Consider the following 23,365-nt stretch of genomic DNA (forward strand, 5'->3'; position numbering starts at 1 on the left):
GCAACGATAATGCATAGCTACAGATTTTGTCGAATACACATATGTATTTTGTATGCATGACAAATACTAGGGTCAAATAGAATAACAAGTAAATCATTCATTTTGTCTTCATATTTACTTGAAGGACTGCATGTTCTTCATCTTTGTATGCCCCATGTATTTGCTTGTAAGCTTCAGTGGTGTCATCTATCTAGTCTGATTTATACACTACATTCCTAAGCTGAAATATTTTTTGTAACTGACATATATAGTTTGAGTTTCATTCAGTTATTTATCACTTTTTAACTAAATATCTTTTTGTAACTGAAATATACGTGTACTTACAATGCATGTCTCATAGGGCCCTTCCCAGCGAGACCTAAGTTTAATTGAATATCTTTTCTGTCGATGGTGGTAGGATTTTATGCCCCATGTATTTAACTGAATATCTTTTATGTCGATGGTCGAAGGATTTTATGTCTCATGTATTTACAATAGTAATCTTCTAAATTTAGTGTTTCTTGAACATGGTCAGGGACTCAGGGCAATGGATAAAATCTAGATGCCAAGTTGACTTTTTTCCTGCGGATTTGCTTATCGTGAAGATGCACAAAGGGTTAATAGCTCAAGCATTTGATTGTTGGCAAAATAGAAGTTCCTTCACCAAAGGAAGAAAGTCGTCCCACTGATTCGGAAGCTACAAGAGGTACTGAAAACTTTGAAACTAGTGGCGATGACGACAATGATCGTAATCACAAGCACCGAAGACCACTGCCACGTTCTTGCACTATAGTATTATCTCAATCACAGCATTGAAATAGTATGATCTATTACTTCACATTTTCTGTATCATGAGGACCATGGCCACGTTGTGCCAATATATGTGTAGCCTTGAAAGGTGTCCTCTTAAGTGTAGTTACCATTAATGATTTGAGTTGCAATTAACGTTCTTCACAATACGCTTCAAAATCCTAACTGAGTACCGTCAATGAGTGTCAGATTCAGATCCAACTATGATGTAGCACTTGCTTGCCTAGACTATTTTCTGTGCTGCAGCATTTTATTTTTTCTATTTTTTTATTACAAATTAACTACTAGTAGCGTGGGAAAAATTGTGTGCTACTAGTATTTAGGATACTAGTAGCGCCTGGTATTCTAGACGCGCTACTACTATTTCGTTAGTAGTAGCGCGGGTTCAAATAGTAGTAGCGCGTGTGATATCCGCGCTACTAGTAAAATGTTAGTAGTAGCGTGGGTTTACCCCGCGCTACTACTAACTTTTAGCTGTAGCGCGATACTAGTAGCGCGGGTACCTGCGCCACTAGTAGCCAATTTACCCGCGCTACTAGTAGCCTTTTTCCTAGTAGTGGTGGTCTATCACAAATATTCTGTTGATCGACTCTAGCATTAACATTATCCTTTGTCTTATCAGGAATGTTGAGGATCGTGCAAAAAAGGGACTCTGCGACATTCTTTTCGGTGTGCATCACGTCGATGTTGTATGGAAGTTTGAGGTCCTTAAAATAGGGAAGCTGCGTGAAGGGGGTAATGTGAGTCCAGTTGTGCGTCTCACCATATCCTTCAAAACATTTTTTCCCTTTACCTTTTCCTTTGCCCTCGCCCTCGTCTTCGCCTATGGCTTTGCCTTTGCATTTGCCTTTCCCTTCACCGGCAGGCTTAAGAGATTTCAGCTGAGCAAGCACATCCGCACCAGAAAACGTTTGGAATCTCGTTTACTTCATGGACAACTTTGCCTTTTGTGAAGTTCTTCTTGTCTTCCCTATCAGGATGGTCTGGAGGGAGGAATTGTCGATGCAGGTCAAAGGCAACATACTTGCCACCCTTCTTCAGCCAAATGAAAATCAAGGCCTGCATGCACACTGGGCAAGGCATCTTCCCACTTGTACACCATCCGCAGAATAGGGCATAGCCGGGAAAGTCATGCATGCAATATTGTAACCAAACTTTCACCAAGAAATTTTTCTGCAGATGCTGGTCGTATGTCAACCTCGGGAAGTACCAAGAATGGTGCAAATCATCCACCAACGTCTGCATAAACACACTCAAATTCTTCCCCGGATATTCAGGCCCCGGAGTTATAAGCGACAGGAACATGGTCTTGCGTTGCATTATGGCGGCGGGAGGGAGATTGAGCGGAATAAAAAATACTGGCCAGTAGCTGTATGGATTAGACGACATACCATATGGATTGAACCCATCACCTGATATAGCAATTCTGACATTCCCAGCCTCGGCTGCTTCATCCGGGTATTCTATATCGAATGACTTCCATGCTTCACCTTCTGATGGATGTACAATTTTATTTGGATTGTACCTTTTCCCTTCCTTGTGCCACTTCATTATTTTGGCAGACTCCTCGGTGATGAAAAGGCGCTGCAGTCTTTTTATAAAATCAAGATACCGAAGAACCTTCATAGGGATTTTTAGCTGCTGCTTCTGACCCTGCTCATCGACCACCTCAATATACCGAGGAACCGCACTTCCTACAGTAGTTGTCATTCGCATACTCATGCCTAAACAAAAGGCAATTCTTTGGACAAACATGTATTTTCTCATAATCCATGGAGAGCACCTTCATGATTTTCTTCGTAGCGTACATGGTTTTCGGCAGTTCATGGCCCTCAGGCATGCTGTTAGCCCATACTCCCAAAAATGCTTCGAACCAACCTCAGCTACAGCCGTACTCAGCCTTGACTACCATCAGTTGCGAGATGGCATCCAGCACAAAGAGCTTGGCACCCTCATAAAGAGGTTTCTTTGACAAGGCCAAGATATCCAGGAAGCCCTTTGCGGTTTCCTCCGGCTCCTCCAGTTCATTCACTGAATGTGACGGAGGTGTCGGCTGTGCAGCAAAGACATCATCTAGCATGTCTCTAACCCCATCGTCCTCATAACCAGCGACGCGTTGTCGTATCACCTCCTTCTACCATGGTCCCACTGGGCAAAGTTTATTGACATATTAAAGTTGGGCATAAATCCATGCGTGCGAAGGTGCGTAGTCATCTCACTCTTATCTCTGCGCATACGTCTCTTACATTTGGCACACGGGCATTCTGGCACAATCCTCATTGGACTACGAAATATCTCTTTCAGAAACACATCAGTTTTCTTGACCCACTCTGTTGTTACTTGATTCTGACGGAAAAACCCACTATACATCCACTGATTATCTGCCATCTTTGCTTTATTGGAAGCCACACACAAAAATTAAGGATTCATTTAAATTACTCACATCAATATTTTATTTTTTACAGGGTTGACGAGAAACGACATTTAATCCACCAACATCTCTAATAGGTAAAGATGGGTCCTAATCCCACCCGAGAATGTGTAGATTGAGTACGTTGTCCATGCTCTACCCCATTCCGAGACAAAATTCCGGCAGCACCTCCCCGTTGTTCTTCAAATACACGTCTCGGCAAAATGCCGGGAGAATGTGCATCCGGAGAACAACGGGGAGGCGACGACGAAATCCTGTCTCGGAATGGGGTAGAGCATGGACAACGTACCCAATCTACACATCCTCGGGCTGTCCGTGGAAAATGCTGGACAATCCGAAAGAGCTGAGGTGATAAATATGCAATTGAATGCATATTTATCGATGCAACCCTTTAGACGGGAGACGCCTAGGTTACGCGACTTGATGTGAAAATTTAATCTACTGACATGGAAAAAAAGCGGACGAGGTCATGGAATTGTTGCTCACCCTCCGATGTAGACGATGTAGTCGATCAAAGGAGAGGGATGATCGTGGACCAACACCTCCAACGTCGACGATCACTCCACGAAGATGGAACACCACAAATCCTGTTAATTACACCGAGTGAAAAAATTAGGTCATCACCTCACATTAACCATTGGCACAACATTATGAATCAACATGAAACGACGTGTCAAATTGCAAAAAAAAACTTCATTAAGTATTTTAGAAACCAAGTGCCTCGAATTGCTTCCATCTAACACTAACTTGACCAAACACAAAACTTACTAATATCCATCAATTCATCCATATTTTAAACTAAGTGTCTACAAAATGCAAAACTTGACCAATATCCATCAATCCATATTTTAAACTAAGTGTCCAAATTCACAAACTTGACCAATATCCATCAATGCATCCATCTATCACAAACTTGACCATCAATCTGTACATGCACATATCCATTCATCACATATCCATCTATGCACAAAATAAACAGTAACAAAATGCAAAAAATGAAGAAAAAAAGCTCACAGGGGGCGTCTTGGGCGTTGGTGCAGCGGGCAGCAGGGAGGCCGGGGGGCAGCTGCCGGGGAAGGGTGGATGGGGGCCGGGGCCGCCGCGGCAGGGCGTCGGTGGAGGGGGGCCTCCGAGCTCCGGCAGGAACGGGGTCGGGGCAGGACAGGGAGGGCGCGAGGTCGGGGACGCGTGAGGACGGCGCCGACGAGAGGTGGCGGGGGGACGGGGGTGGTGGTGGGGTGAGGAGGCGGAGAGGGTGGTGGCCGCGGCAGCGCGGAGTCGAGGTGGCGACGGCATGGCGGCGGCGCGAGAAGGGGGCGTAGAGGGTCGGGATGGAGGCGGGGAGGGGCGAGGGAAGGGGAGTGGCGCGGGTGGAGCTGCGGCGGGCGGGCGGCGGGGAGCGGCGCGGGTGGAGAGCCGGCGGGCAGCGGACGGCGCGTGTCGAAACGGGTGGGGCGCGGCGCGGGCGAGATGAGGAATGAGTGGCCAGCCCTTCCCGTGAGTGGATAATGTAATCTATGCCGACGGCATAGCCGTCGGCATAGTTTAAGGAAACTATGCCGACGGCTATGCCGTCGGCATAGATAGCATGTTTTTTTGCAGCAGCATAGATACCATCTAAAAACTGAAAAATAGTACCACATCGCCAAAGGAGGAGCAATTTGACCAGTTTAAATACTTGGCTAATCCATACGAAGCAAGCTCCGGTATTCATTAGACTTTCGTTAGGAAAACAGACAATTACTTTGAAACTTTCGGTGCCCGGGCACCGGTCCGGTTTCCGAGCACTGAAGGTTTTAGAGTAATCGTCCGTTTTCCATGATGGATGCCGGTGTTTTTTATTTGCAGTCTGCATCCGTGTACACCCGACACGGCCTTTCCCCCCTCCAGGTGCCGGCGGCGGCGCCGTCCGTGAGGGGGGCCACACCCCAGAGAAGCGTGCCGCCTCTTCAGACATGCCACCACACCATTCCGCATGTATGAGGGCCTAGTGCAACACTCCGGTGGCATTGCTACCCCCCCCCCCCCGAGCCCCCATCCCGCCTAACGCTGGGGCGGTTGACCACGGGATCTAGCCCTTTGACTTTCCACGGACGGGCTTTGACCAGTGGACCTCTCCACCCGGCTGTGTTAGGTCAGCCCATAGAAACACATGGGAGCAACATCCGGGCCAAACCCCCAGCAACATCCCCTCTGTGTAGACCTAACGCGTCCGTTTCCAGGCGGCGGCGCCGTCCGTGAGGGGGGCCACACCCCAGAGACGCGTGCCGCCTCTTCAGACAGGCCACCACACAACCTCGCATGTATGAGGGCCCAGTGCGATGCTTCGGTGGCATTGCTACCCCCAGGGCCCCCGTCCCACCTAACCCTGGAGCGGTTGACCACGAGATCTAGCCCTTTGACTTTCCACGGACGGGCTTTGACCAGTGGACCTCACCACCCGGTTGTGTTAGGTCAGCCCATAGGGACACCAAGGAGCAACATCTGGGCCAAACCCACAGCTATATCGCCTCCATGTAGACCCGACGCGTCCGTTTCCCCCCTCTAGGTGCCGGCGGCGGCGCCGTCCGTGAGGGGGGGGGGGCACACCCCGGAGACGCGTGCCGGGCGTTTGCAACCACCACAACACTTCCAGACTTGTGAGAGGCCGCCTACGCAATATTTGGCGGCATGCTAGCCCCCGGAGGCCGCCGGCCACAGTCGTAGACACGCGAAGGGCAATCCGCGTAGAGGAAAGTGTTCAGATACTTCTCCATCACCAAAAAATATGAAAAATTACCATGAGTCCTATAGCACATGTGCCCACGTCGTGTAAAAAACTCATGATTTTATCGCACTCGCAGTATTTAGTAATATTCACGCCGCACCATTACCGCAGAACGTCGTCTACTACTGTGTCATCGCCGTCCGTTAGGGGGGCCACACCCCGGAGACGCGTGCCGCCTCTTCAGACATGCCACCACACCTCCCGACATGTATGAGGGCCCGGTGTGATGCTCCGGTGCCATTGCTACCCCCCTCCCAGGGCCCCCTTCCCGCCTAACGCTGGGGTTGTTGACAACAAGATCTAGCCCTTTGACTTTTCACGGACAGGCTTTGACCAGTGGACCTCTCCACCCGGTTGTGTTAGGTCAGCCCATAGGAACACCTGGGAGCAACATCCGGGCCAAACCCACAGCAAGATCCTCGACCCGACGTGTCCGTTTCCTCCCTCTAGGTGCCAGCAGCGGCGGCGCCCGTGAGGGAGGCCACACGCCGGAGACACGTTCTGCCTCTTCAGACATGCTACCACACCACCCCGCATGTATGAGGGCCTGATGTGACGCTCCGATGGCACTGCTACCCCCCCAGGGCCCCGTCACGACTAACCCTGGAGCGGTTGACCACGAGATCTAGCCCTTTGACTTTCCACGGGCGGGCTTTGACCAGTGGACCTCTCCACCCGATTGTGTTAGGTCAGCCCATAGGGACACCTGGGAGCAACATCCCCTCCGTGTAGACCCGACGCGTCCGTTTCCCCCCTCCAGGTGCCGGCGGCGGCGCCGTCCGTGAGGGGGGCCACACCCCGGAGCCACGTGCCGCCTCTTCACACAGGCCACCACACCACCCGGTTGTGGTAGGTCATCCCATATAAACACTTGGGAGCAATGTCCCCTCCGTATAGCCCCGATGAGGCTATTTCCCCCCTCCAGGTGTTGGCCGCCGCCGGCGGCGCCGTCCGTGAGGGGATCACACCCCTCCGTATAGAATCAAAAAGTAAGGTATATATGCTTATATTAACACATGCTACATGTAAGTTAATTAAATAATACTCCCTCTGTAAACTAATATAAGAGTGTTTAGATCACTAAAATAGTAATTTAAACACTCTTATATTAGTTTACGGAGGGAGTAATACGTAAAGAACAAAAAAAATTCTATATGAAATGCAAAAAAAGAAGAAAAAACTATGCCGACGGCAGCTGAGGCCAGGGGCAGATGGACGACGCGCCGCGGATCGATGACGTGGCATCTATGCCGACGGTAGCCGTCGGCATAGGTGGTGGTCGGTGCGCCTCAGATCGATGACGTGGCACGCGCATCTATGTCGACGGCCGCCCGTCTCGGCTGTCGGCATAGATCGGACGCCGTTAGCCGCACGTCACGAGCGGGCCGCCGGGCCCGTAACTATGCCGACGGCTAATATATGCCGATGGCGGCTGTAGGCGTAGGATGGGTCAAAGCCGACGGCAAGGATGTGCCGACGGTGGCCGTCGGCATAGCTCAGGATAGCCCGACAGCCTCGGTACGCCGACGGCCTGGATCCGGCTGTAGGCATATCCAGGAGTAGGCCGACGGTGGCCGTCGGCACCGGCCCATGTTCCGGTAGTGTTTATTTTGTGTTTTCTGTTTTTGCTTCTATTTTTGTTATGATTGTGTTTTAGTGTTTTAGTTAGTGTTCGAGTCAAGTAGGACCTTTGTGATAGACATATTTTAGAATATAGATTCACTCGTTTTTAGAGATTTTAATAAGGACTATATAAGGTTGTATATAGACATATTTTACAATGTAGATTCACTCATTTTACTCCGTATGTAGTTTGTATTGGAATCTCTAAAAAGACTTATACTCCCTCCGTCCCAAAATTCTTGTCTTAGATTTGTCTAATACGGATGTATCTAATACTAAAACGTGACTTGATACATCCATATTTACTCCGTATGTAGTTTGTATTGGAATCTCTAAAAAGACTTATACTCCCTCCGTCCCAAAATTCTTGTCTTATATTTGTCTAGATACGGATGTATCTAATACTAAAACGTGACTTGATACATCCATATTTAGACAAATCTAAGACAAGAATTTTTGGAGGGAGAGAGTATTTAGGAAGGTGGGAGTAATATATATGGTTCACGCATGCCAACAGCACAGACAGCTCCACCAACAACTGGTCTTGACAGCACACCCTACCAATCACAACCAGGAATTCAGGATTGGTTAATCATACATAATCTGCAAGCTCGACGACAACAGCTACAATAGCAAATAGACATACGCCGACTACTAGACGAGTTCAGTTTGGCTGTCCATCCAATTGCCACCAAGATACATCATCATACTACCAACGCCACACACATGTTGCTGTCCTTCCATGCTTCTGTGGTAACTTGCCAAAAAAGAAGCAGGACGAGTTCCTCCTCTTATATGTTACCTCCCTAATTCCGAAATCAGTCCCTGTTTCCATGACTCCGCCATGAAACCAAACTGATCCAACACATCAACTGCAGCGGATGTCACCCTTGCATCCCTGAAACAAATAAATCAAAGATGCACAACATAACCATATAAGCAGCAGCAGCAAGAGGAAACTATATACTAGTACTATAAAACAAGGAACTGATAGAAAGGGATTCCTTTTGTTTGCAGATTGTGCATTTTGTTTCACAAAGTAAATAGTTCCTGAATTTCAGCTTCTATAATAAAACAAGGTATCCACCTAATTTTTATGACAGTCTTATTCGTTACAAGTACTCTACCACTAGTAGAAAAAGAGGCTTCCATACGCCCCCATTAGTCCCCAAAATAATCGAACCGCGACAAAAGGGGTCTTTAGTCGCGGTTCGGGAGGAGACCCGCGACCAACTATCTGGGCCCAGTGCGCTCGGTCGACAGCTGGCGGACGGGAGGGGCTTTAGTCCCGGTTGGCCTGGCCAACCGGGACTAAAGGTCCTCGAAGGCCTTTAGTCGCGGTTGGCCAGGCCAACCGGGACTAAAGGCCCATCCAGCTGGCGGACGGGAGGGGCTTTAGTCGCGGTTGGCCTGGCCAACCGGGACTAAAGGTCCCCGAAGGCCTTTAGTCGCGGTTGGCCAGGCCAACCGGGACTAAAGGCCCATCCCTATATATAGGACTCAGCTCACTTCACTTCACTCAGCTCACTTCACAATTTTCAGAAGGGGGTGGTGGGTTTGCTTTTGGTTCCTCCTATGCACACAAGGTGTTCGATGAAATGCCCGAGAGCCTGAAACAAACATGATATGAAGTGTCCGAGCCACACTTGAGCTTTCTCATTTATTTTTCCTCCGCGATCGCGGTTAGCAACTTGAACCTTTCATGTGTCATTGATAAAATATGCATGTGTGTAGTTCATTGTTTAATTTGTATTATTTCTAGCTAGTTAGTTTAACAAATGCATGATGGTTAATTATATACTTTATATAATAATAATGCAGATGAATCGGCAATGGATGTACGGTCCCCGACTCTCCGGCGAGTTCACTACGGGTTTGAAAGATTTCCTCGTAGTGGCAAATGCGAACAAGCAGCAAGGTTTTATTATCTGTCCATGTGCTGTCTGTAAGAATCAGAAGGGTTACTCCTCCTCAAGAGACGTTCACATGCACCTGCTTCGGCACGGTTTCATGCGAAGCTATAATTGTTGGACCAAGCATGGAGAAAGAGGGGTTAGAATGGAAGAAGATGAAGAAGGGGATGATATCGATGACAACTATCATGATCATTTCGGTGATACTTTCATGGAGGATGATGCTGAAGGTGGGGAAGGGTTAGGTGAAGGTGAAGAAGAGGCACATGATGAGCCCGCTGATGATCTTGGTCGGACCATTGCTGATGCACGGAGACGCTGCGAAACTGACAAGGATAGGGAGAATTTGGATCGCATGTTAGAGGATCACAAAAAGTCGTTGTATCCAGGATGCGATAATAGTCTGAAAAAGCTGGGCTGCACACTGGAATTGCTAAAATGGAAGGCACAGGAAGGTGTAGGTGACTCATCATTTGAAAATTTGCTGAAAATGTTGAAGAATATGTTTTCGAAGAATAACGAGTTGCCCGCCAGTACGTACGAAGCAAAGAAGGTTGTCTGCCCTCTAGGTTTAGAGGTTCTGAAGATACATGCATGCATTAACGACTGCATCCTCTACCGCGGTGAATACGAGAATTTGAATGAATGCCCTGTATGCACTGCATTGCGTTATAAGATCAGAGGCGATGACCCTGGTGACGATGTTGAGGGCGAGAAACCCAGGAAGAGGGTTCCCGCCAAGGTGATGTGGTATGCTCCTATAATACCACGGTTGAAACGTCTGTTCATGAACAAAAAGCATGCCAAGTCGTTGCGATGGCACAAAGAGGACCGTAAGTCCGAGGGGGAGTTGAGACACACCGCTGATGGAACGCAATGGAGAAAGATCGACAGAGTGTTCAAAGATTTTGCAGCTGACGCAAGGAACATAAGATTTGGTCTAAGTACTGATGGCATGAATCTTTTTGGCGAGCAGAGCTCCAGCCATAGCACCTGGCCCGTGACTCTATGCATCTACAACCTTCCTCCTTGGTTGTGCATGAAGCGGAAGTTCATTATGATGCCAGTGCTCATCCAAGGTCCAAAGCAACCCGGGAACGACATCGATGTGTACCTAAGGCCATTAGTTGATGAACTTTTACAGTTGTGGGCCAGACCTGGTGTACGTGTCTGGGATGAGCACAAAGGAGAGGAATTTGACCTACGAGCGTTGCTTTTTGTAACCATCAACGATTGGCCTGCTCTCAGTAACCTTTCGGGACAGACAAATAAGGGATACAATGCATGCACGCACTGCTTACATGAGACTGAAAGTATACGTTTGGTTAATTGTAAGAAGAACGTGTACCTGGGTCATCGTCGATTTCTTCCCCGAAATCATAACGTAAGAAAGAAAGGCAAGCATTTCAACGGCAAGGCAGATCACCGGCCGAAGCCTGCGGAACGTACTGGTGCTGAGATATTTGATATGGTCAAGGATTTGAAAGTCATCTTTGGAAAGGGTCCTGGCGGACAATCAGTTCCGCGGGGAGTTGACGGGCACGCACCCATGTGGAAGAAGAAATCTATATTTTGGGAGCTAGAATATTAGAAATTCCTAGATGTCCGCTCTGCAATCGACGTGATGCATGTTACGAAGAATATTTGCATGAACCTGCTAAGCTTCTTGGGCGTGTATGGGAAGACAAATGATACAAAGGAAGCACGGCAGGACCAGCAACTTTTGAAAGACCCAGATGACCGGCATCCGGAATGGTTTCAAGGTCGTGCCAGCTACGCTCTTACCAAAGAAGAGAAGGTCATTTTTTTAGAATGCCTGAGCAGTATGAAGGTCCCGTCTGGCTTCTCGTCGAATATAAAGGGAATAATAAACATGGCTCGCCAACCGCGACTAAAGGGTACCTTTAGTCGCGGCCCGCCTCCCCAACCGGGACTAAAGGTCTGTCTATATATACAGCACTTAGCAGTTTCCGCCACTTCCCATTCTCCTCTCGACGCCGAAGCCCTGCCCCGACGCCGATCGACGCCGACGCCAACGCCGACGCCCTGCCCGGACGCCCTGCCCCCAGTGAGCTCCGCCGTCCCCCACTTCGCCTGCCCTGCGCGCCGCCGCCCCGCCCCCAGTCAGCGCCGCCGCCGCCCGTGCCCTGCCCTAGCGCGCCGCCGCCCCTGCCCTGCCCTGCCCTTGCCCGCCGCCCGCCGCCCCTGCCCTGGCCCTGCCCGCCGCCCCTGGCCCTGGCCCTGCCCGCCGCCCGCCGCCCGCTGCCCCTGCCAAAGAAACCAAAAAGAAAAAGGAAGAAGAAGAAAGAAAAAGGAAGAAGAAGAAAGAAATCAAATGAAAAAAGAAGAAAAGAAAGAAGAAAGAAAGAAGAAAGAAAAAGGAAGAAGAAAAAAGGAAGAAGAAAGAAAAAGGAAGAAGAAAAAAAAGAAAAGAAAACAAAAGAAACCAAAAGGAAGAAGAAAAAAAAGGAAGAAGAAGAAAAAAGGAAGAAGAAGAAAAGGAAGAAGAAAAAAGAAAGAAGAAAGAAAAAAGAAGAAAAAAGGAAGAAGAAAGAAAAAGGAAGAAGAAAAAAAAGAAAACAAAAAAAAAGAAACCAAATGAAAACCAAAAAGAAAGAAGAAAGAAAACCAAATGAAAACCAAAAGAAAGAAGAAAAAAAAGGAAGAAGAAAAAAAGGAAGAAGAAAAAAGAAAGAAGAAAGAAAGAAGAAAGAAAAAGGAAGAAGAAAAAAAGAAGAAAGGAAAAGGAAGAAGAAAAAAAAGAAAACCAAATGAAAACCAAAAGAAAGAAGAAAGAAAAAAAGAAGAAAAAAGGAAGAAGAAAGAAAAAGGAAGAAGAAAAAAGAAAAGAAACAAAAGAAACCAAATGAAAACCAAAAAGAAAGAAGAAAGAAAACCAAATGAAAACCAAAAGAAAGAAGAAAAAAAAGGAAGAAGAAAAAAAGGAAGAAGAAAAAAAGAAAGAAGAAAGAAAGAAGAAACAAAAAGGAAGAAGAAAAAAAGAAGAAAGAAAAAGGAAGAAGAAAAAAATGAAAACCAAATGAAAACCAAAAGAAAGAAGAAAGAAAAAAAGAAGAAAAAAGGAAGAAGAAAGAAAAAGGAAGAAGAAAAAAAAGAAAACAAAACAAAAGAAACCAAATGAAAACCAAAAAGAAAAGGAAGAAGAAAAGGAAAAAGAAAAGGAAAAACAAAATACTTGGCAGTGCTCAATAATCTTATTTTTTAATTCCTCCTCCTCTATGTCCCCTTAATCTTATTTTTTAATTCCTTTATACTTAAAGAATTTTTACTACATGCAGGAGTGACATATGGCGGACGATAGAGCCGAGCCGCTTAGGGATCCGGAGGCTGAACGTTATTTAATGGGCATCATCAATAACGAGATTCCTTATGTGCCGGGCTCAGAATATGAGCAAGAAGAGGATGTAGTCTCTTCTTTTCCGAACCTTGACGGTGGAACAGAGATTGTCGATGATCAAGAAGGTGAAGGAATGGACATTGTCGACGGAGGTCAACCGTCAACAAACGACGATCTCGAATTGCATGTAGCAACCACCTCCGGCGAGGTATATATATACATTGAGCCTCTCGTGATACAAACTTACTGAAATGTGAATACATATGTATTAACGCGCGCGACTCTTTCTTTTTTTAGCCCTCGGCCGGATCGAGTACGACAAAGCGTGGCAAATCCAAGGCGATGAAAACAGGAGAAACATATGCCATTGAGTTTGTCAGTGAAACCGGCAAGCCCCTACAGCACACCTCAAAGTTTATCAACCAATGCGGAGTCGTTGTTAGAGACAACATCCCGATCACCGTCCAGGAATGGAAGGAGCCAAAGAAGGCACGTCTTGGTTTCAGTTTTGTCGACAAAAGAACGAAAAAGGATTGCTGGAGAAAGCTTATGGAACATTTCATTCTACCTCCGGAATACAACAAAGTGAATGAATTCGGTAATGAGGTTCCGGGTGGACGTGAGAGGAGGAGGCTAGTTAAAGAGTTCGCTCTTCAGAAGATGGGCGAAGCATTCCGGAACTTCAAGAAAAATTTAACCCGTGACTATGTCAACAAGGGCAAGACTCCGGATTTCAATAGACAACATGAGAAACTGAAAGATGATTGGCCAGAATTTGTGAGGCAAAAGCAATCGGAGCATTTCAAGGAAATATCAAAAAAAAAAGGATAATGCGAGTAAAAAAAAGTTCCATCATATTATGGGGCTAGGAGGATACCGCCTTTCGGAGCCTAGGTGGCAGAAGATGGAGGAGGACCTGAGGGTGCGAGGAATCCCTCTAGGTACAGAGGGATGGGACCCAAGGGCCAAAAGCTGATGGTACGGGCATGGGGGATCGCTAGACCCGGAGACAGGGGTGTGTGTTCACCGGCAGAAAAAGTTTGCTCCCACCCAAGCCCTTATTGACGCAATGACCCAAGCTCAAGAGGGCTTGATCAAGTTCAACAGAGAGAAAGACGCACTGACAATAGCCCTCGGGAATGATGAACACGGAGGACATGTACGAGGCAAAGGCAAAGTTCCGTGGAAAGTAGGGTTTTCCCAGGACAATGACCCGTACTGTTACAGAAGCCGTAAGAGAAAGACGGACCGGGATGCAGATCTTATGACGAAGTTTGCATCGGAACTCCATGAGTTGAAGCAGACCGTGCATGAACTAGTAAAAGAAAAATCGGCTGCAGGGCCGCATGAAGATCATGAAGCGGATCGCGGAAGCCAGCAGCGGAGAAGCAGCGTGGCTTCCACGGATGCCCCGCCTGGTGCTAGTGCACCGATGATCGAGATTCGTGCACCGGAGCCTCACTACCCCGTGGATGATGTAAAGGAGATGAAAGAATGTGATCTGCATTATCCCGTGGGGAACGTTTCCACGAAGGTAGCTAGCGGCAGTGCTTTACCCTGTACACCTGGAGCACTCCACCACAACAACCCCATTGCATATGGCTATGCTCGTGTCACGGTGGAAGACATAGTCCAAGGGTTTGAGGACCTGGAGATTGACAAACCTACACCCGAAGGGGAGAGAAGACTTGGAGATGTCAAGCGCCAGATCATTCTATGGAAAAAGAAGTACATAGTGTTTCCAGGCGAGGCGCCAAGGCTAGCAAGTCCACCCCCCTCCGATGGTGGTGGTGGTGGCGGTGGTGGCGGTGGTGGTGGTCGTGGTGGTTCACCTACACCTCCTTCACGCCATTCGACGCCGTCCCCCGATCCACAACCTCCGGCGGGTACGACGCCCCCCAATCCTCCTCCGGCGGGTACGACGCCCCCCAATCCACCTCCGGCGAAGAAGCAGAAGCAGGCGGACAGCAAGGAAACCCGCTCCTGGACTATTAACCCGGACCCTTATGTACCTAAGACCACAAGGGTACCGGAGCCATCACTGAAGCCTCTCCTCCCAAGGCCTTGGGAACTTAGTGAAGCTGAAACCAAATTGGCCGCATCTGCTGATTATAAGAAATGGAAGGCGGATATGAAGGCGATAAAAGAGCCTGAGCCCAAGCAAGTATTCACTGAGAAGCAAAAGAAGTGGGCTAAGGATTTTTTGACGACACCGTCCCAAGCCGAGCTGAATATGCCTGACGACTATGGACATGAACTTCGTAGGCAAGCAAAAATATTGAAGGAGGAGAAAGAAGAAAGTAAAAAAAGCGGGAAACAAGTTGACCAGCTCGGGATGCAGAAGAAACAATCGATCCCCCCGCTCATAGTGAAAGCCGGTCCGGAAGAGGACCCCGAGATCATAGCAGCTGCGGCAGCACTTGGATTGACTGTAGTGAGTGCCATGAAACAAGCGTCCGAGATGGGTTTGACTCTTCGTGCCTTCTTAGGCCTTGAGGATGCGCCAGTATGTGAGATAGCATTACAATATGTGCGGAATGGGCCTCTCGTCGAGCCTGCGCGGGAAAAGAGTCTACCACCACAAATGCGAAATCTGCTACTTTGGTACAAGTAATTCATAACATGGGCCGACAAAGAATATGTTTATGCGGATGTTACAGATGAGCATCACACCAAACGGTACTCTGTACAAGTTCATATGAGTGAATTGTTCCAGCTGTTCAATCTGCGCGACCTCGACAAATCTATGCTGAGTTGCTACGTTCTGTAAGTGATTTATTTCTACCTCATCTCGTTCTTCATTGCCTGCACTATATATATATATATATATATATATATATATATATATATAGTCCTAACTATATTGTTGCGTATGCTATTATGCAGATTGAAGATTTGGGAATGCAAAATAAGAAACATCCATGATGTTGGGTTCATTGACCCACATATCGTTAATGGACATGTCTTACAAAATCACCCCGAAGACGTGGAGAAAGACTTGTACAAGTTTCTTAGAAAGCATCAACTCAAAAGTCATATTCTATTTCCTTACCATTTTGGGTGAGTGTTTCTCTCTTGTGCCCATTCTCTTTTGTTTACTCCATGCATGGTATGTCTAATCGATGAGTTATGCATGACTGTGCATGTAACGTGTCCGCAGGTTCCACTGGATTCTGCTAAATATTGAACTTCACACCTCCAGAGTTCTAATCATGGACTCTATGGATTCGGATCCAAAGCGTTGGGCCGACATGAGAAAAATGCTGCAAAAGTAATTATTTTCAATCATTTGAGCTCTATATCGATCGGTCTCTTTCGTTCATTTCCTAATATCAAGTAACTAATAACTCCCTTGTTCATTTAATTTTCTTTGCCCTGTAGGGTTCGGAGACGGTTCTCAGAAGAAATTGTCGGTGAATTCAAACATTGCTAGATTTCAGAAGGTTAGTTAATGTGGATAAGCAGCCACCGGGGACCAATCTATGTGGATACTATGTTTGTGAGAACATCCGGAGACACACCTCTGAGCGGAAGGCATCGGATAGCGTGCGGAACGCGACGGATAACTTGCGGAGGAGGCTTAGTCCAGAAGCTCGCTTCCGACCAATTCAAGAAGAATTAGCAGGATTTTTCATGAGGGAAGTCATCAATCCTAAAGGAGAACACTATACCGAGGACGAAGAAATTTATATGCATACCCGAGATTGAAACTTGTTCGAAGTTGTATATGGTCATCCATCCTAATTGTGTATCGAAACTTGTTCGAAGTTGTATATGGTCACCCGAGATTGAATATATATTATATATTCCTCTTGAATTCTTCTTGTTTGAAATTTCATATGCATGTATATAGTAGCGTAGAATATGTGTACTGAAACTTCATCAAAATTAAAATAAAACATAAAATAAAATATAAAAGAAATAAAACACTACAAATTAAAAAGAAACCAGGTTTAGGGGGGCTAAAACCCTAAACCTGCGGACGAGGCCTTTAGTCCCGGTTAGCCACGAGAACCGGGACTAAAGGTCCTCCGCCCCGACGGACCCCTGGCGGCCACGTGAACGGGCCTTTAGTCCCGGTCAGCCACGAGAACCGGGACTAAAGCCTTTAGTCGCGGTTCGTAAGAGGCGCGACTAAAGGGGGGGGTCTTTAGTCGCGCTTATTTAGTCCAGGTTGCACAACCGGGACTAAAGGCTGTTGCGAACCGGGACTAAAGGGCTTTTTTCTACCAGTGTACCACAGACCCATTTGTCTACAACCCCCCTTCTTTGAAGATCCTTTGCATCTAGACCGAAAATAATAGTCTCAAAAGAGATTCTGATTATTGAGCAACATGAAAGGTAGCAAGTTGACAAAATAAAAGGGATGGATTATTGACTGGATGAGATGACCCCATGTAATGGAGCGGAATACTTGACTAATACTGTATGGGAAGGAAAGACTACCCATATATAGCTTTGAGAGTGAAAGTTCCTCACAGGCGACAAATTTAATAAGTAGAATCACTACGATGAAATTTTAATGTTGAAACTTGCGACATTCCTTGTTGTAATCCTGAGACAAGAATGCTCCAGAAAATACAACAGCCAAGTAAAAATGCACCTGGCTAGAGAACATTTCAAAGAGCAGTGTGTGCTTCAAGGTGCTTTAGCCGAGCAATAAATTAATGAATATCAACTTCTATGTGTTAAGTGTCTTAACACTACTGTTTCACTCTAAAATGAACTGAAACTGCATAGTTTTTCTGGTTTCAACTCATGCATTTTTCTCTTTTGATTGATCGGCTTAGTTAGCTATTTTATACTAACAACAGAAAATGCTGATGTCGGCAAATGGCAGTTAAAAGTCTGGTCTGCCAACCTTCTAAAAGTCTATTTGGGAGAAACAGGAACAGTGTTTCCTTTCTTTCCAGATTATTAGTGGTACTAAATTGCCTGGTCTGCCAACCTTCTTCATTTTATCTAATACTCCCCCGTCCCAAAATAAGTAACTCAACTTTGTACTAACTTTGTACTAAAGCTAGTACAAAATTGAGTCGCTTATTTTGGGACGGAGGGAGTAATATCTACTTTGCTCTACACTGTTAAAAGTCTAATTATATTTCTTTACAGAGGGAGTACTAAATTGCCTGGTCTGCTAACCTTCTTCATTTTATCTACTAATATCTACTTTGCTGTACAATGTTAAAAGTCTAATTTGTTGTAGAAGGGCAACTATAGAGTCCCTTGCCGAGTAACCACTATGGAGAGCAATTAGGGGCTATGTCGCCTACTAATTAAAATGATGGTATGTGCAAATAATCATATGGAGCAGTCAGCCATACAAGAAAAACGAGCAAGGCAACTAATTAGAATGGTGGCTTGCACAAATAATCCTATGGAGCAGTCACCCATATAAAAAACAAAAGCAAGGCAACTAATTAGAATGGCGGCATGTGCAAATAATCATATGGAGCAGTCACCCATATAAGAAACAAGAGCAAGCTAGACAACTAATTAGAATGATGGAATGTGCAAATAATTGTACTGGACAGTCGCCCATATAAGAAACAAGAGCAAGGTAACTAATTAAAATGATGCCATGTTAATCGTATGGAACAGTTGACCAAAAAGAAGGGATTGAGCATCATGTGCACCTGCTCTCGTCCTCAGAGACAGCTTCAATGAACTCAACTAGATCCGCTGCTACCTTCAACCCAGATTTTTGGTCCTTTATACCCCGCAATATGCCAGAGTAAGCCTTGCATATTCCCTGTCTAAGCTGGTTACCGTAATCAACCTTATCCTCATCAGAGACATTGGCATAATATCTTGGGTTAGCAGCTTCTTTCAGCTTTTTCCTAACAGCCTGCAGGTGGTACTCCTCAAAATGCTTGCCGATAGCAAGAGCGATCTCTCCAAAGCATGCCAAAATTTGAGGTTTAAGCTTGGGTTTTGAGAGACCTTCGTAAAGAACGTCCATCATATCATCACAGCATGGCAGGATTTCATCTCCCAAGACATGAAAGATAGTGCCAATCACCTCTAAATAGATAGGGGAGAATAGCTTCACGCTGTAATACTGCAAAAATATTGGCATGTGATCCAGAAACTTTGGACCGACGGCACGAGCCAGAGCACCAATAGCAAGCGCTGCTTTATCACATGCGGTAGAACAGTCGCAGGTCAGGACACGGCAAAACTGAAGCGACATAGACTGAGCAGACTCCCTAACCTTGTCCGCGTGAAGCGAATTCCCCAGTTTCTCGATTATGGCGTGCAGTACGTCACACAGCAACGCCTGAAGATTTTGCCTGTTAGTCTTGTCATCTGATGAAATTGCTTTGGCATCAAGCGCTGTGTTTAATCTTCGCATGATACGAGGCATCAAATCCATAATAGCTATTACAGCTTCAAAATCCCACATGTTGCTTACTCTCACAATCTCAATCAATGCGCCATAAGCAGATGCAGATGCAGGAAGCCCGAAAGGGGTCTTCTTATCAAGTTCCGAAGCAGAAAGGATAGCATCGATAACACCACTAAGAAAAGGTGAAAGTTCAGATGAGATTTTCTTTTTTGAATGGTCTACCTCGGATGAGATTGGCACATCATAACCTCGGGCAAGAAAATATATAGCTTCACAGACTTCCTTGGACACTTCTGGAACATCTTTACCCCTCTTTGACAACGCAGCCATGATGCGAGGAAAGTCTTCATTTGTGAAAAATCTTTTATCAAGAGCTGGAGAATGCAGAAGCTCAAACACCTGCCCAAGAGTGCATGTAGCGGTGCCTCTTATCTCCATGTGTGGGTCTTCCATCTTGTCCATCAACAAACCGACCACAGGAGCGAGTTTTTCAATAGAAGGCCCTTCAAGGATAACGCCTAGTACAGAAATAGCTGTCTTGCGACTACGCCAATCTGCCACTTTGATGTTACCCTCGATAAACTGCCTTGCAAATGGGACAACTGCATCCCCGATAGTTCTAGCGACGAGGCCTAGGCATGTCATAGCACTCATGAAGATGTTCAGTTCATCAACATCTCTTTCTTGGTGTAACGACAGAGTTTGTAGCAGAAGTGGAACAAGTGAACAAAGGGGATTCTCAAGGAAGTGACAATCTGCGGTCAATATAACACGAGGAAAGCGTTTTCTTTTTTCTCGGAGTTTAATCACTTTTCTACAAATAGTGCTCCAGAACTCGATACATTCGAGCGCAACTGTTTCGTCCACACCTCCTTCCAAGCTCAAAGCTTCAGTTGTAAGGCTGAGTGTGGTTTCCATGTAAGGTTCTAACTCCATATAATATTTGGATGCAATTGCAGTAAGGCAGCCGAATGCTGCATGCTTGACCTCCACTGCTTCATCGGATTTAGCTGCATCAGATATTGCAGTCATTATACGATTTCTGCAATCATCATCACTTGCAAAGTCAGCAAACTTATGAACATTCTGTAGAGCTTTAACCGCCGCAACACGGACTTGAAAACTTTTCTCTGCCTGGTGGTTCATTGCCCGGATGACGGCATCCAGAACACCATTAATTGTGTCTTTCTCGAACCTCAAGGTCTTCTCCTCAAACACATACTCCAGCGCCTCTAGAGTTGCTTGCTTTAGTGTAGCAGGAGATGCACCCTGCTGTGCCATGTTGCGCAGTAATCTGCCAATGAGGTCTTGCCACCCCTGGGAGGGTATCTCAATATATGCAAGCCTGCCAATAATCTGTGATGAGGCATGCCTCGCCTGAGGAGCCAAAGATCCTAGTGTTATCAGCAATGACTCCTTAATCTGGGATTTGATACGTTGATCCAGGTTGTTCCATTGTTCGATGAGGATGCTGTTATCTTCAGAATACTTTCCTTCCACAGAATTCTTCAGCATAATGCCAGCAAGGCATCTGCACTCGGGCGGACTTGCATCACTCGAGAGCTCTGCTGATAATGACAGGAGGAAGTTGGGACGATTACGCTCCTGGAGCTGCTTGAGTTTGCATTCTGCTACAAGCCTTATGTTGTTATCCGGATCCTGAGCATCTTTTAGAATCTGAGTGATATTATCCATAGCTGGCTGTATCAACTGTCCGTCCTGGCAAACATGAAAAAAAGCATCCAGAATGGTTCAGTTAGAAATAGAAAAGGAAAAGAAAGCAGCCTGGTTACACACAAACTAACAAAGAAAATGGTAACGAACCGTCCTAAGAAAGGGCCACTAGACAAATTTGACATATAATAGCTTAATCGGACGTGTGCAAAGAGAACCACGCAAGGACAGGACTGTTACAAATTATCAAGTTATAAGAGATGTGTGGCAAATTATAAGTATGGATGGATGTAAAATAAATAAATGAGCAGCACAATCGAGTGGCACCAATAGACCACCATTGCTAAGCTAGTTAATTAATATCCCATCCGGCAAGTAGGGATTTAGCTATCCCAAATTAATCCTGGCTGAACAGAGCCATGTATATAAGCTCATACATAGCCTGCTGAGTGAAGTTAAAATAGTATACGGTAAGTTAAAGAGCGTAAAAATGCAAGGACTAGGAGAACTGCTGACACCAGAACAGAGCAAAGAGAGGAGGGAGTTTCTGGACCAAGCTGCATGGTCCTAATATAAGCTCCAGCTAGCCCGTCAGATAGATGTAACCCAAGAACTTACTGAAGCATGGATATCCGTTCGGGCCTAATCAAGGTGAGATCGAGATTAGCTAGCTAACAGACTCTGTGTGTTTTTACAATGTTTATTTATTGGAGCACATACAGGCCCCAATATATATACACCCAAAACGTGCTTTGGAACATTAACTGCGAAAAATCCTAGCAAGCAAAATAATACCAGCGTACGAAAACACAATATATATATATACATTGAACAAGCCATTCTTTCAACATGTAAAATAAAATAGTATACTAAGCTGAAGCAGCAGATTAAGAACAAAGACTGTACGAACATATACGCAGATACTATATAGTACAAAGAAAGAATGAGGACGAAACCTGATCGAAATCAAGGTGTTTCTTCTAATTATATATAGATTGAGAAAGTAAACAAATTCCTTGGTGAGGTACAATTGCAAGCAAGCGACGAGGAAAGACAAGATTAATTAATTTCCTTGTTCCATAATAATAATAATAATAATATATAATAAAGAAACTAATGAAGTAGCGCTGTGATGCGGTGTGCGTAGCTAGGGTGTGGGTATATGCTGTAGTGTATATAACCAGAAGAGGCCCTTCGACTAGTAATTCTAGGGATTCTGCAGCTCAAAAAAAATTCTAGGGATTCTGCTGTGCTGGACTTTGGGTCTAATCTAATCTAATCTAATGCATGGAGTGCTTAATTAAACAATCAATTGATAATTATATACGCTTCTCCAATGGGGACAGAAGGAAGGAATGCCGTCCGTCCATCCCATGCGTGATGGACGAGGATGTAGCTAGAGAGGGGAAAGTTAGGTTTCTTCCGGGAGCTAGCGTCAAGCCAACTTGCCTTGTTGGATCGGACCGACGGGGCCAGAGGTTCGGGATTCGACGGGATTCCAAGCAGGGAAGGAGACTGAGGAGGCGGCCAGGGCTAGGGTTAGGGTTAGGCGTCGAGCCAGAGCCGAGAGAGGTAGGGGCAAAACGAACCAAGGCACGCGGATCTTACCAGCGGGCCGGGGGCGGGATCTCCGCTCGCTCCCGCTCCCGCTCCCGGTGGAGGGGAGGCGGTGGCGGTGACGCCGAGCGGCCGGCGGTGTGGATTGGGATCGTCGGTGGTTTCTCGTTTTCTTTTCGGCATTGGGATCGGGGTCGGGATCGAGATAGGAACTCCACACCACACTATATTCAATTCTAATAAAGGTCGGCCGACAACACCTTTGCCACTCAACTACAACCAAATTACCCGCAACTGCCATTCATATTCCCTATATACTCGTCCGGCCTGGGCCGACCTGTGCTACGGCTGCTGTTACTTTATTATTAAATTCAGCTGGCGCTCGCAGCAGCCTCCAATGGACCGGCCCAGCTAGCGCGCTCGCTCCTTCCCGTCGTACGTCCCTTCATTTTTCTTTTTCTTTTGGTGTTTGTCCCTCCGATGAAAAAACATGCATCTAAAATTTACGAACTTGAAAAAACAGTTCATCAATTTTGAAACACACTTCATAAATTTTGAAAAAAGTTCATCGAATTTCAACGACATTAAAAAAATTGAAAAAAGTTCATCAAATTTGAAAAAAAAAGATCATCGAATTAAATTAGAATTTGAAAAAAGTTCATCTGTTTTTTAAATCATCAAATTTGAAAAAATGTTCATCGATTTTGTACAAAAAAAACTTCACCTAAAGCGCATTGTCGCGTCTTACAGTAGAGTCGGTCAATTTCGTTTGTACTGAGCCCTTTGTAGAACTTGAATATTAGATGCGTGACTCCCCCACACACAAAAAAACAAGATTATTAACATAGTAGAAGTATTAAATAGTCCCACCTTGCTTCTTTGCACCTAATTCCACCAATATATG

General features: G+C 45.9%; 1 protein-coding gene across 1 annotated transcript; it reads right to left on the reverse strand.

Annotated features, from left to right (window-relative positions):
• Positions 1–8,095: 8,095 nt before the first annotated feature.
• On the reverse strand, positions 8,096–22,678 carry LOC123119401 (importin subunit beta-1). The gene is made up of 3 exons (XM_044539205.1): positions 22,513–22,678; positions 18,518–20,949; positions 8,096–8,508 (listed from the first exon to the last, which is right to left on the reverse strand). The coding sequence occupies exons 1-3, from the start codon at positions 22,642–22,644 to the stop codon at positions 8,409–8,411; spliced, it is 2,664 nt and encodes an 887-aa protein (XP_044395140.1). The 5' UTR covers positions 22,645–22,678; the 3' UTR covers positions 8,096–8,408.
• Between the last annotated feature and the right edge of the window lie 687 nt (positions 22,679–23,365).

This window comes from Triticum aestivum, chromosome 5D (genome assembly GCF_018294505.1).
Source record: "Triticum aestivum cultivar Chinese Spring chromosome 5D, IWGSC CS RefSeq v2.1, whole genome shotgun sequence".
NCBI classification, from domain to species: Eukaryota; Viridiplantae; Streptophyta; class Magnoliopsida; order Poales; family Poaceae; genus Triticum; species Triticum aestivum.

Bases quoted from the DNA above. Each gene is read 5' to 3' on its own strand.
- LOC123119401 (XM_044539205.1), bottom strand. From the start codon at position 22,644: ATGCCGAAAAGAAAACGAGAAACCACCGACGATCCCAATCCACACCGC. The intron at 20,950-22,512 runs GTAAGATCCGCG...CATGTTTGCCAG, and splicing joins ATCCCGCCCCCGGCCCGCTG to GACGGACAGTTGATACAGCC. The intron at 8,509-18,517 runs GTGCACATGATG...TATTTGTTTCAG, and splicing joins GTCTCTGAGGACGAGAGCAG to GGATGCAAGGGTGACATCCG.